A 13,835-nucleotide genomic window follows, 5' to 3' on the forward strand; every position below is an offset into this window, starting at 1 on the left:
GTAAGGTAAAACATAACTGTTTTGCTGGAAATCTTCACAGTTAAATCTTTTATTCAGGAGGCCTAAGTAGCAAAGACAACAATATCTATTAATACCACTACCACAACAAGAACAACAGCTACTGCTTCCAAGCATTTTCTAGGGGCTAGATCCTGTGCCAAGCCCCTTAGATGAATTTTTTTCATTATTATACTTTAAGTTCTAAGGTACATGTACACAACGTGCAGGTTTGTTACATATCTATACATGCGCCATGTTGGTGTGCTGCACCCATTAACTCGTCATTTACATTAGGTATATCTCCTAATGCTGTCCCTCCCCCAGCCCCACACCCCACGACAGGCTCCAGTGTGTGATGTTCCCCTTCCTGTGTCGAAGTGTTCTCATTCTTCAATTCCCACCTATGAGTGAGAACACACGATGTTTGATTTTTTGTCCTTGCAATAGTTTGCTGAGAATGATGGCTTCCAGCTTCATCCATGTCCCTACAAAGGACGTGAACTCATCCTTTTTTATGGCTGCATAGTATTCCATGGTGTATATGTGCCACATTTCCTTAATCCAGTCTATCATTGATGGACTTTTGGGTTGGTTCCAAGTTATTGCTATTGTGAATAGTGCCACAATAAACATACACGTGCATGTGTCTTTTTTTGTTTATTATACTTTAAGTTTTAGGGTACATGTGCACAATGTGCAGGTTAGTTACATATGTATACATGTGCCATGTTGGTATGCTGCACTCATTAACCCGTCATTTAACATGAGGTATCTCTCCTAATCCTATCCCTCCCCCATCCCCACATCCCAAAACAGGCCCCGGTGTGTGATATTCCCCTTCCTGTGTCCATGTGTTCTCATTGTTCAGTTCCCACCTATGAGTGATAACATGCGGTGTTTGGTTTTTTGTCCTTGTGATAGTTTGCTGAGAATGGTTTCCAGCTTCATCCATGTCCCTACAAAGGATATGAACTCATTTTTTACGGTTGCATAGTATTCCATGGTGTATATGTGTCACGTTTTCTTAATCCAGTCTATCATTGTTGGACATTTGGGTTGGTTCCAAGTCTTTCCTATTGGGAATAGTGCTGCAATAAACATAAGTGTGCATGTGTCTTTATAGTAACATGATTTATAATCCTTTGGGTATATACCCAGTAATGGGATTGCTGGGTCAAATGGTATTTCTAGTTCTAGATCCCTGAGGAATCGCCACACTGACTTCTACAATGGTTGAACTAGTTTACAGTCCCGCCAACAGTGTAAAAGTGTTCCTATTTCTCCACATCCTCTCCAGCACCTGTTGTTTCCTGACTTTTTAATGATCACCATTCTAACTGGTGTGAGATGGTATCTCATTGTGGTTTTGATTTGCATTTCTCTGATGGCCAGTGATGATGAGCATTTTTTCATATGTCTGTTGGCTGCATAAATGTCTTCTTTTGAGAAGTGTCTGTTCATATCCTTTGCCCACTTTTTGATGGGGTTGTTTCCTTTTTTCTTGTAAATTTGTTTGAGTTCATTATAGATTCTGGATATTAGCCCTTTGTCAGATGAGTAGATTACAAACATTTTCTCCCATTCTGTAGGTTGCCTGTTCACTCTGAGGGTAGTTTCATTTGCTGTGCAGAAGCTCTTTAGTTTAATTAGATCCCATTTGTCAATTTTGGCTTTTGTTGCCATTGCTTTTGGTGTTGTAGACATGAAGTCCTTGCCCGTGCCTATGTCCTGAATGGTATTGCCTAGGTTTTCTTCTAAGGTTTTTATGGTTTTAGGTCTAACATTTAAGTCTTTAATCCATCTTGAATTAATTTTTGTATAAGGTGTAAGGAAGGGATCCAGTTTCAGCTTTCTACATATGGCTAGCCAGTTTTCCCAGCACCATTTATTAAATAGGGAACCGTTTCCTGATTTCTTGTTCTTGTCAGGTTTGTAAAAGATCAGATAGTTGTAGATACGTGGCATTATTTCTGAGGGCTCTCTTCTATTCCATTGCTCCATATCTCTGTTTTGGTACCAGTACCATGCTGTTCTGGTTACTGTAGGCTTGTAGTATAGTTTGAAGTCAGGTAGCGTGATGCCTCCAGCTTTGTTCTTTTGGCTTAGGACTTGGCAATGCGGGCTCTTTTTTGGTTCTGTATGAACTATAAAGTAAATTTTTCCAATTCTGTGAAGAAAGTCATTGGTAGCTTGATGGGGATGGCATTGAATCTATAAATTACCTTGGGCAGTGTGGCCATTTTCATGATATTGATTCTTCCTATCCATGAGCATGGAATGTTCTTCCATTTGTTTGTATCCTCTTTTATCTCATTGAGCAGTGGTTTGTAGCTCTCCTTGAAGAGGTCCTTCACACCCCTTGTAAGTTGGATTCCTAGGTATTTTATTCTCTTTGAAGCAATTGTGAATGGGAGTTCACTCATGATTTGGCTCTCTGTTTGTCTGTTATTGGTGTATAAGAATGCTTGTCATTTTTGCACATTGATTTTGTATCCTGAGACTTTGCTGAAGTTGCCTATCAGCTTAAGGAGATTTTGGGCTGAGACAATGGGGTTTTCTAGATGTACAGTCATGTCATCTGCAAACAGGGACAATATGACTTCCTCTTTTCCTAATTGAATACCCTTTATTTCCTTCTCCTGCCTGATTGCCTTGGCCAGAGCTTCCAACACTATGTTGAATAGGAGTGGTGAGAGAGGGCATCCCTGTCTTGTGCCAGTTTTCCAAGGGAATGCTTCCAGTTTTTGCCCATTCAGTATGATATTGGCTGTGGGTCTGTCATAGATAGCTCTTATGATTTTTAGATACGTCCCATCAATACCTAATTTATTGAGAGTTTTTAGCATGAAGGTTGTCGAATTTTGTCAAAGGCCTTTTCTGCATCTATTGAGATAATCATGTGGTTTTTGTCTTTGGTTCTGTTTATATGCTGGATTACATTTATTGATTTGTGTATGTTGAACCAGCCTTGCTTCCCAGGGATGAAGCCCACTTGATCATAGTGGATAAGCTTTTTGATGTGCTGCTGGATTCAGTTTGCCAGTATTTCATTGAGGATTTTTGAATCGATGTTCATCAGGGATATTGGTCTAAAGTTCTTTTTGTTGTGTCTCTGCCAGGCTTTGGTATCAGGATGATGCCGGCCTCATAAAATGAGTTAGGGAGGATTCCCTCTTTTTCTATTGATTGGAATAGTTTCAGAAGGAATGGTACCAGCTCCTCCTTGTACCTCTGGTAGAATTCGGCTGTGAATCCATCTGGTCCTGGACTTTTTTTGGTTGGCAAGCTATTGATTATTGCCACAATTTCAGAGCCTGTTATTGGTCTATTCAGAGATTCAACTTCTTCCTGGTTTAGTCTTGTGAGGGTGTATGTGTCGAGGAATTTATCCATTTCTTCTAGATTTTCTATTTATTTGCATAGAGGTGTTTATAGTATTCTCTGATGGTAGTCTGTATTTCTATGGGATCGGTGGTGATATCCCCTTTATCATTTTTTATTGCATGTATTTGATTCTTCTCTCTTTTCTTCTTTATTAGTCTTGCTAGCAGTCTGTCAATTTTCTTGATCTTTTCAAAAAACCAGCTTCTGGATTCGTTGGTTTTTGGAAGGGTTTTTTGTGTCTCTATTTCCTTCAGTTCTGCTCTGATCTTAGTTAATTCTTGCCTTCTGGTAGCTTTTGAATATGTTTGCTCTTGCTTCTCTAGTTCTTTTAATTGTGATGTTAGGGTGTCAATTTTAGATCTTTCCTGCTTTCTCTTGTGGGCATTTAGTGCTATAAAGTTCCCTCTACGCACTGCTTTGAACGTGTCCCAGAGATTCTGGTATGTTGTGTCTTTGTTCTCATTGGTTTCAAAGAGCATCTTTATTTCTGCCTTAATTTCGTTATGTACCCAGTAGTCATTCAGCAGCAGGTTGTTCAGTTTCTATGTAGTTGAGCAGTTTTGAGTGAGTTTCTTAATCCTGAGTTCTAGTTTGATTGCACTGTGGTCTGAGAGACAGTTTGTTATAATTTCTGTTCTTTTACATTTGCTGAGGAGAGCTTTACTTCCAACTATGTGGTCAATTTTGGAATAGGTGTGGTGTGGTGCTGAAAAAAATGTATATTCTGTTGATTTTGGGATGGTGAGTTCTGTAGATGTCTATTAGGTCTGCTTGGTGCAGAGCTGAGTTCAATTCCTGGATATCCTTGTTAACTTTCTGTCTCGTTGATCTGTCTAATGTTGACAGTGGGGTGTTAAAGTCTCCCATTATTATTGTGTGGGAGTTTAAGTCTCTTTGTAGGTCTCTAAGGACTTGTTTTGTGAATCTGGGTGCCCCTGTATTGGGTGCATATTTAGGATAGTTAGCTCTTCTTGTTAAATTGATCCCTTTACCATTATGTAATGGCCTTCTTTGTCTCTTTTGATCTTTGTTGGTTTAAAAGTCTATTTTATCAGAGACTAGGATTGCAACCCCTGCCTTTTTTTGTTTTCCATTTGCTTGGTAGATCTTCCTCCATCCCTTTATTTTGAGCCTGTATGTGTCTCTGCACGTGAGATGGGTCTCCTGAATACAGCACACTGATGGGTCTTGACTCTTTATCCAATTTGCCACTCTGTGTCTTTTAATTGGAGCATTTAGCCCATTTACATTTAAGGTTAATATTGTTATGTGTGAATTTGATCCTGTCATTATGATGTTACCTGGTTATTTTGCTCATTAGTTGATGTAGTTTCTTCCTAGCCTCAGTGGTCTTTACAATTTGGCATATTTTTGCAGTGGCTGGTACCGGTTGTTCCTTTCCATGTTTTGTGCTTCCTTCAGGAGCTCTTGCAGGGCAGGCCTGGTGTTGACAAAATCTGCCAGCATTTGCTTGTCTGTAAAGTATTTTATTTCTCTTTCACTTATGAAGCTTAGTTTGGCTGGATATGAAATTCTGGGTTGAAAATTCTTTAAGAATGTTGAATATTGGCCCCCACTGTCTTCTGGCTTGTAGAGTTTCTGCCAAGAGATCAGCTGTTACTCTGATGGGCTTCCCTTTGTGGGTAACCTGATCTTTCTCTCTGGCAGCCCTTAACATTTCTTCCTTCATTTCAACTTTGGTGTCTGACAATTATGTGTCTTGGAGTTGCTCTTCTCAAGGAGTATTTTTGTGGCGTTCTCTGTATTTCCTGAATTTGAATATTGGCCTGCCTTGCTAGATTGGGGAAGTTCTGCTGGATAATATCCTGCCGAGTGTTTTCCAACTTGGTTCCATTCTCCCCGTCACTTTCACGTACACCAATCAGACGTAGATTTGGTCTTTTCACATAGTCCCATATTTCTTGAAGTCTTCATTCATTTCTTTTTATTCTTTTTTCTCTAAACTTCTCTTCTCGCTTCATTTCATTCATTTAATCTTCCATCACTGATACCCCTTCTTCCAGTTGTTCAAATCAGCTACTGAGGCTTGTGCATTTGTCATGTTGTTCTTGTGCTGTGGTTTTCAGCTCCACCAGGTCCTTTAAGGACTTCTCTGCATTGGTTATTCTAGTTAGCCATTCGTCTAATTTTTTTTCAAGGTTTTTAACTTCTTTGCCATGGGTTTGAACTTCCTCCTTTAGCTTGGAGTAGTTTGATCGTCTGAAGCCTTCTTCTCTCAATTCGTCAAGGTCATTCTCTGTCCAGCTTTGTTCCATTGTTGGTGAGGATCTGCATTCCTTTGGAGGAGAAGAGCCGCTCTGATTTTTAGAGTTTCCAGTTTTTCTGCTCTGTTTTTTCCCCATCTTTGTGGTTTTATCTACCTTTGGTTTTTGATGATGGTGACGTACAGATGGGGTTTTGGTGTGGATGTCCTTTCTGTTTTTTAGTTTTTCTTCTAACAGTCAGGACCCTCAGCTGCAGGTCTGTTGGAGTTTGCTGGAGGTCCACTCCAGACCCTGTTTGCCTGGGTATCAGCAGCAGAGGCTGCAGAACAGTGGACATTGGTGAACAGCAAAAGTTGCTGCCTGATCGTTCCTCTGGAAGTTTCGTCTCAGATGAGTACCCAGGCATGTGAGGTGTCAGTCTGCCCCTACTGGGGGGTGCCTCCCAGTCAGGTGACTCAGGGGTCAGGGACCCACTTGAGGAGGCAATCTGTCCATTCTCAGATCTCCAGCTGCGTGCTGGGAGAACCACTACTCTCTTCAAAGCTGTCAGACAGGGACATTTAAGTCTGCAGAGGATTCTGCTGCCTTTTGTTTGGCTATGCCCTGCCCCCAGAGGTGGAGTCTACAGAGGCAGGGAGGCCTCCTTGAGCTGCAGTGGGCTCCACCCAGTTCAAGCTTCCAGGCTGCTTTGTTTACCTATTCAAGTGTCAGCAATGGTGGGCGCCCCTCCCCCAGCCTTGCTGCCACCTTGCAGTTCAATCTCAGCCTGCTGTGCTAGCAATGAGCGAGGCTCCATGGGCATAGGACCCTCTGAGCCATGCGCATGATATAATCTCCTGGTGTGCCGTTTGCTAAGACCATTGGAAAAGCGCAGTATTAGGGTGGGAGTGATCCGATTTTCCAGGTGCTGTCTGTCATAGCTTCCCTTGACTAGGCAATGGAATTCCCTGACCCCTTGCACTTGCCAGGTGAGGCGTAGCCTCGCCTTGCTTCGGCTCACACTCGATTGGCTGCACCCACTGTCCTGCACCCACTGTCCGACAAGCCCCAGTGAGATGAACCTGGTACCTCAGTTGGAAATGCAGAAATCACCCATCTTCTGCGTTGCTCACGCTGGGAGGTGTAGACTGGAGCTGTTCTTTTTCGGCCATCTTGGAACAATTCACCCCTTACATGTATTATCCCACAACAGCCTATGACATATGTACCCTTCCTATCTCCATTTCGTGGAAAAGGAAACCGAGGTACAGTTTCCTGCCTATAGTCACACAAGTAAGTGATAGGAACAGCCATTCAGAATGTCTGACTCCTAATGTTCATGCTCTGTGCCTCTTCTTAGCTGTTACCTAGTATTTTCAGTCAACTGTGTCAGCAAAGAGTTAAAGATAGACTAGACCCTTCTTTAGTCTGAGCAGCCTGATAGAGTTTCATGAAATCCATTCCACCTCCATAATCTCTAGGAGAAAAGTAAATGGCATATGGGCAACCTTGGAATACAGGACAGGAATGTTGCATGAATCCTTGACCCAGCTGTTTTCAATATGGTAATCAGACAAGTCCCAGGGGTATAAAAATGGACCTAGCAAAGCATATGAGTACCAGTCAGTGATAGTGTGTCCATGCAGTGGTGGAAACCCAGAGGGGCACCGCTGCTCTCAGCAGCATCCCAGCTCTGCATCTTCATCTCCTATGGAGGGGCTCACAATCATATCACATACTTCATGTCCCCAAATTATAGAACCCCCCCTTTCTTCTTTCTTCTCCCTCTAACCCTTCTTAAATAAGATGTCCAAGCTGTCTTTATATACTTGACATGACACACCCTTCTCCAGCTTCCATGAATATTCCCAGTCCATTGATCTTGACCTTGAAGAACTCATTATCCCTTCCTTATTGTTAGACTTTACCTTTTGGTCAGAACCTCTACTTCAGACAAGCAACTAGAAAAAACTCTGAGGGGGTTGCTACTTTTCTTGAGTCGATAACAATGTAGAGAGCTGACTTTGCTTCACTCACAATAGAAGTGCTCAGATCCAATCTTACTGACCCTGAGTTTTGGTTTTATCTTTTAACAGGATGTCCCTTGGGGGAAATTCCCATGCACATGCTTCTCCTTCTTTAATATGGCTAATGGTAGAGTCTACCATTCAAGTGTCCAGAGTAGAAACTCAAACACCTCAATACTTTCCACTTCTTCCCACAGTGAGCCTGTCATGCACAATGGCCCTCACCACCCCTTCATGTATACATCTCTGAAATCTTTCTCTTCTTTTCCACCACTGCTAACTTAGACCCTAATAAACTCTTGGTTGGACCATTGCAGTAGACTACTAAATGACCTCCATGCCTCCAGTTTCTTTTTTTTTCTTTTCTATCCCAACCTGAAGACAACCACCAGTTTCTTAATATCACGATGTATACCTGCAGTGATCTTTCTAAAACATAAATGTAATTATTTCACCCCCTACTGCCTACAGAGAAACAAAAGCATAAGCATAGCACTCAAGATTCTTCATAATTTGGCCTTAATTTACTTTCTGGTGTCATCCAAAGCAACTCTGTCCACCTCTATGTTCATGACCCTCGCAGTCTAGCCACACAGAGCTATTTATGATGTTCCAACCTACTTTGTTCCCCTATGCCTTTGCCCATGCCATGCCTGGAGTCCCCTCCCCTAAACTTTTCTCTTACCATTAAACTCATTCTCACTTTTCAGTGTCCATCTCCTCTATGAAACGTACCTCATTGCTCCATAGCTCATCTTGATTGGGCTCTTTGTTGGTGTGTTCAAATAATTAATGCACGATGCTTATCATGCCATACTGTGGTTCTTTGCTTCCAATCTGTTTTTCCCATTAGATCTTGGGTCATTGATGGCAGGAATCCTATCATTGACCTTTATATCCTAGCATCTGTCATTTATGGAAAAGCCACTCTTGTCTTTAACCTATATTGTATCTATGACTCAATGTAGGGTACATCCATTTCTCTAATAATAACAGCACTAACAAGGAGAGCATCAACTAATATTTCATGAGTGCTTCCTAGACGGCAGCCAATATTTTATATATTTTATTAACTCATTTCATCCTTATAATAGCTCATGAAATAGATACATGCTTATCCCCACTTATAGTTGGGAAAACTGAGATTTGCAAAGGTTAACTAATTTGTCTCAAAGTTATAGAAGTAGTAAATAATGGAAGTGAAATTTGAATCCATGCAACCTGATTCCAGGATCCAAATTCTTAACTACTGTGCCACACTTAAATAACAAAATGAACTGAGTTTTTTCGCTTACTTTAGTTCATTTTCTTGTTTCCCAAAACAAAATTAAAATATTTGAATTATTAATTGTATTAATGTTGGTCTTACACAAGCTCCAGGATTATGTAGTCAAATAATACAGGGTGCAGTAGCAGATGTTGGCCCCTAAGTGATATTCTTATGGCTACACAATAGTCCCCAAACCTCAGTGGGTAACTTTGAGACTCCTCCATTGTCAAGCTGTATTTATGTGCTCAATATCCAGCCACTCTTCCCTTACTGAAAATGTCATTTTTTACACTTTGCCATCAAAAGCAGGTCTTAGAGGAAATAATGTATCTTCCCCACCACCCAGCCCCTGTCACCAGGGGGCTCAAAAGAATAAAAACTGCACCTAAGACTGCTGGAATTCACACAATGAAACTAAGCCCTAGTAGTATTTCAGTGCCTTTTCGGAGGTGCTAAGTGATAAGAATCAGAATGGAATTTGTTGGCTTTAGTGGGAAAAGTGAGCCTTTTGTTAGTTACCTTGCCTTCCCTCTAAGAAAAACCCAACTTTGGGGCATTTTTTTTTTTTAACTATGGTTGGGTATAAGAGCATCCTGAGATTTTAATATGTCTAATAAAACTCACCAAAGAATGGAAGTGCAATAGGAAGGGAGGGTGCATTATGGTGCACAAGAGATGTGTTTTGCTCTGAAAATGGAGCTTGATGCTCATTGTAAATGAGGAACCCGGAGTGAGATGTACGAGGGCACAGCTGGGAATATGTGCAAAGCTTGCCTTCATTTCCATTTGAATACCATAGAGGCAGCACTCAACTTGCTTAAAATTAAAAGGTACATCAGGAATGCAAAACATCATACAAAATTTTAACCAGCCTTTTTTAGTTGCTTTCTAATTCTTTACTGGTTCTTAATTTCCCTATATTTTTTCTATATTTATTTCTCTATATTTTCCCTCCACCCTCAGCTTACCTTTTCTAAGGCTGCATGCCTTTACAGTTATTTATCCATCACAGGCACCTATTCTTTATAATAATATATTTCTTTCTCTCTTTCCTTTTCACCTTCCTTTGCTTTGCTTGCTTTCTGCTCAGCTCTTCCCTCTTCCTTGTTTCTCCTTGCCCTTCAGACACCTTCTTTTCCTTCTTTGTTGCTTTGTTACCCTAACTAGTCTACCAATAAATTATAAATAATTCCAAGCCAGGCGAGGCACAGTGGCTCACACCTGTAATCCCAGCACTTTGGGAAGCCGAGGTGGATGGATCACCTGAGCCCAGGAGTTCGAGACTAGCCTAGGCAACATGGCAAAACCCCATCTCTACTGAAAATACAAAAATTAGCTGGGCGTGGTGGCACATGCCTGTAATCCCAGCTACTCAGGAGGCTAAGGCAAAAGAATCACTTGAAACCAGGAGGTGGAGTTTGCAGTGAACCAACTACATACTGCTGTACTCCAGCCTGGGTGACAGAATGAGACTCTGTCTCAAAAACAAAAGAAATAAATTTTAAAAAGATCAAAACTTGGGAAGCTTGGCCCTCTTTAAACAGAAACAATGTTTTGCCATGAGACCAGAAATCCTTGCTGTACACTGGCTGCTCCTTGTGGCTCAACTGTGGTTGTTGCTATATATTCAAAGGTTGCCCAGCGCAGAAACAAGGACTAGGAGGGCTTACCTCTGAAAGTAATAAGTAACTGAGCTCTGGCCCCACTGATAAGTACTGAAAAATAATAAGAACAATAATAGCTGCTAACATTCTTAAAAACTTACTATATGGCCGGGCGCGGTGGCTCACGCTTGTCATCCCAACACTTTGGGAGGCCGAGGGGGGCAGATCACGAGGTCAGGAGATCGAGACCACGGTGAAACCCCGTCTCTACTAAAAATACAAAAAAAAATTAGCCGGGCGTGGTGGCGGGCGCCTGTAGTCCCAGCTACTCGGGAGGCTGAGGCAGGAGAATGGCGTGAACCCGGGAGGCGGAGCTTGCAGTGAGCCGAGATTGTGCCACCGCACTCCAGCCTGGGCGACAGAGCGAGACTCCGTCTCAAAAAAAAAAAAAAAAAAAAAAAAAAAAATTACTATATAACAGGTCCTAAGCTATTTTCTTATTTAATCCTCACCACAACCCTGTGAAATGAGTTCTCTAATTATCCCCATTGTACTGGTGAGGAAACCAAGATGGAGACAGAGTGAGTGACACCGGTCACAGAGCAAGTGAGAGGCAGAGCCACATTTTTCAACCCAGGTAGTCTGGCTCCAAACAACTTTCTCGACAGCTGGGTTTCACTGACCCTTGAACAACTACAGGGTAATCATGAAGTCATCAGATTCCAGCTAGGGCCGATGTATACTGTAGAGCTTGCCCTGCGTGGCTGGGTATAACCAGACAGGTGAGCAAAGGGTGAGCCAGGGTCACCACAGACAGAGCAAGGTGATCGCCGGTGCCCAGAAAGGATTCTGTTTGGGAGCAGAGAGCAGAGTTGGAGGAGTACAGCTACTTCACTCCAAGCCTCAGTAACTTCTAGTGATGGGAGATCTGAGACCTAGGAAGGGCATCCTGGTAGATGGGCCAAGGTGGTGATCAGACAGAAGGGAGGACAGTGCTTGGAGTTCAGGAAAGAAGGCAGGGTATCCCACAAGTTCAGTGGTGGCCAGCATGGCCCAAAATACCAGCCTGGAGTTTGGAGGGAGGGGGTCCAGTCCATGGGAGAGAAACTGGCAGATTATTGTATGGCCAGAGCTCAGGGACTGTATTTGGTACTGGGGCTCAGAAACAAGGACAAGTCCAGTTACTGGACCCAGGACACTGTCCAGATCAGATGAGCAGAAAGGGTGGCTAGCTTAACATTGAGGGAGAGGTGCTAAAGACCCTTGGATGTCACCTAAGGAGGTTGGACTTCATACTGTGATCTCACCTGGGGGGCTGCTATATACATGTAACACCACAAACTGGGACGATATTATGTCTTCTTTCTAATCTCTCAAAAACTCATTATGTATAAATCATCTTTTGTGCACAACAGTGGATGCTTATGCCTTAAAAAGAACTGTAAAAATTTGTTTAAAGTGAGTGGATACATGGTTAGCCCTAAAATAATGTCAGTTCCATATTCTGACTTGCTTTCTTGAAGAGGAGAGTAAGAGCTACATATATAGTTGGCATCTTTGCATGCCCCTTGGGATGCTGCGTGAAGGTGCCATGCATGTCTATGTCAGCTTATATATCACAATCGAGAAAAGGCAGAAAATTGCCCTCCAAGGCAATGGGAGTTGGTCTGAGGGGGTGCAAGGCTATTATAAGAACAATCGTGTGTGATTGTAAGCCCTTCTATAATATTTGAATTAGATAGATAGATAGAAAACGAAAATAAAAATAAATTTGACTGTCAGGTTTAGTCCTACAGTAAATTAAAGTGGGGGGGGGGGTCATAGGGACAATATGTCAACATATTGTCACAGCCAGGAAAAATAAAGGCAATCTAACTGGCAGATACAATAATTAAAAAAAAAAAAAAAAAAAAAAAAAAAAGACAGTAGTCAGGGACCATTTAACGTGATCATGAAAAGCTTCATACACCTCTCGGAAATCATTATAATGCAGCAAGTGTCAGACTCTATGGGACCAGTTGCAATGCCAAGTCCTCCAGTTAAGATTAGAATATCCCCCTTACACCTATTTAAGGAGGCAGGTAGCCAAGAAACATATATTAGCCAGATTTTCATCAAAAGTAGCTAATATCACAAGTGAAAGAAGGCATTGTTTCCTTCATGGTGCTTAAGCTGTGGTACATTTTTTATATTATACTCATTGAACCTGCCAAATCATATGCCCTGTGTGGGCAAGGACCATATTCACCCTGGCTTCCCCAGGAGGGAAGCACCTTTCATGGAGATTCTCTTTCCTCAAGCCACTTGTGGCATTTGTCCTGCTCTGGACCTGCCCTGAGATGAGATGTGGGAGGAGGTGCAGTCTTCTTCCCAGTCAGGCCTCTGAGATGCCTTCCACTGAGTCCCCATCAAATGAAAGAATTTCATCCGCTTCCTCTGCCCCATCTAGCTGTGCAGGAATGTCTGCTGTGATTGCTGCTGCAAAGAAAAGCTTCCACTTTAGTGAAAGGCCTCAGTGCTGCCTCAAACGTTAAATGTTGGGCTTCTTATAAAATTCTATTTCTGTCCTCTCCAGGTTTCTAGACAGAGACCTAGAAAAAGGCCCTAAGCAGATACAGTGGTGGGAGCCCCATGATCCTCAGTTCAGTTCACGACCAACCTGGGTGCCCAGCAGCTTCGTCCCTGAGATCTGGGCTTATCCAGTGATGAAGCCTCTAGGGAGCAGCCAGTACCTGCTGGAGGGCTCTGATCCACCACACAGCTGTGAGAGTGGCCTGGCCCCATAAGAGAAGGGGGCTGGGAGCCTCCACACCTGGGTCCCACTGTCGGAGGCAGGCCACCCCCACCCCTCTCTACACTGCTGTTCTCCCCTCATCCCTTCCCCTCTCCTTTCTCCTCACTGACATCCTTTCCCTCTCTCCTCCTCTTCCCCTTCTTATTCCTTCTTAGATGACATAAATCAAATAGCTAGTTTTTCTACCCCAAGAATCAAAGGTTCCTCCCCTCCAGAGGCTCTTCCCAGTGACCTAAAGGCAAAAAATTCAGCACAAAATAAATAGCTATTAATTTGTCCCCTTGGTTAGAGAGATGGGGCTATTCACGTCCAGAAGACACTTACCTGTGAAGAATCAGAGGTATTTTAAACAGGTGGGACTTTCTCGTTACTGTTGTCCTTATAAGGAGTTACACAGTTGCTTGAGTGGAGGCTGCTCACGTGGCCTTGCTTCCCCCACCCCAACAGCAGGACTGGAAGATGATTAGGGAGGTGTTTGTGAGGAACAAGAGTTGAAGAAAAGTCCCTAAATGTCTAGCAAATGTGGTTTCACAGGAAGGGCTCTGGTGGAGC

At 42.6% G+C, this 13,835-nt stretch overlaps 1 protein-coding gene across 6 annotated transcripts in view; it reads left to right on the forward strand.

Moving 5' to 3' along the window:
* Positions 1 to 13,835, forward strand: part of SLC9A9 (solute carrier family 9 member A9) — a 608,568-nt gene that overhangs the window by 468,074 nt on the left and 126,659 nt on the right. Inside the window, exon 13 of one of the 6 annotated variants that reach the window (XM_055295145.2) lies at positions 4,824 to 4,861. The exons of the other annotated variants lie outside the window; for them this stretch is intronic. Within the exon in view, the coding sequence (XP_055151120.2) occupies positions 4,824 to 4,861 (38 nt within the window). The remainder of the gene's footprint in view (positions 1 to 4,823; positions 4,862 to 13,835) is intronic. 6 annotated transcript variants of the gene reach the window in all.

Source organism: Symphalangus syndactylus, chromosome 10 (genome assembly GCF_028878055.3).
Source record: "Symphalangus syndactylus isolate Jambi chromosome 10, NHGRI_mSymSyn1-v2.1_pri, whole genome shotgun sequence".
NCBI classification, from domain to species: Eukaryota; Metazoa; Chordata; class Mammalia; order Primates; family Hylobatidae; genus Symphalangus; species Symphalangus syndactylus.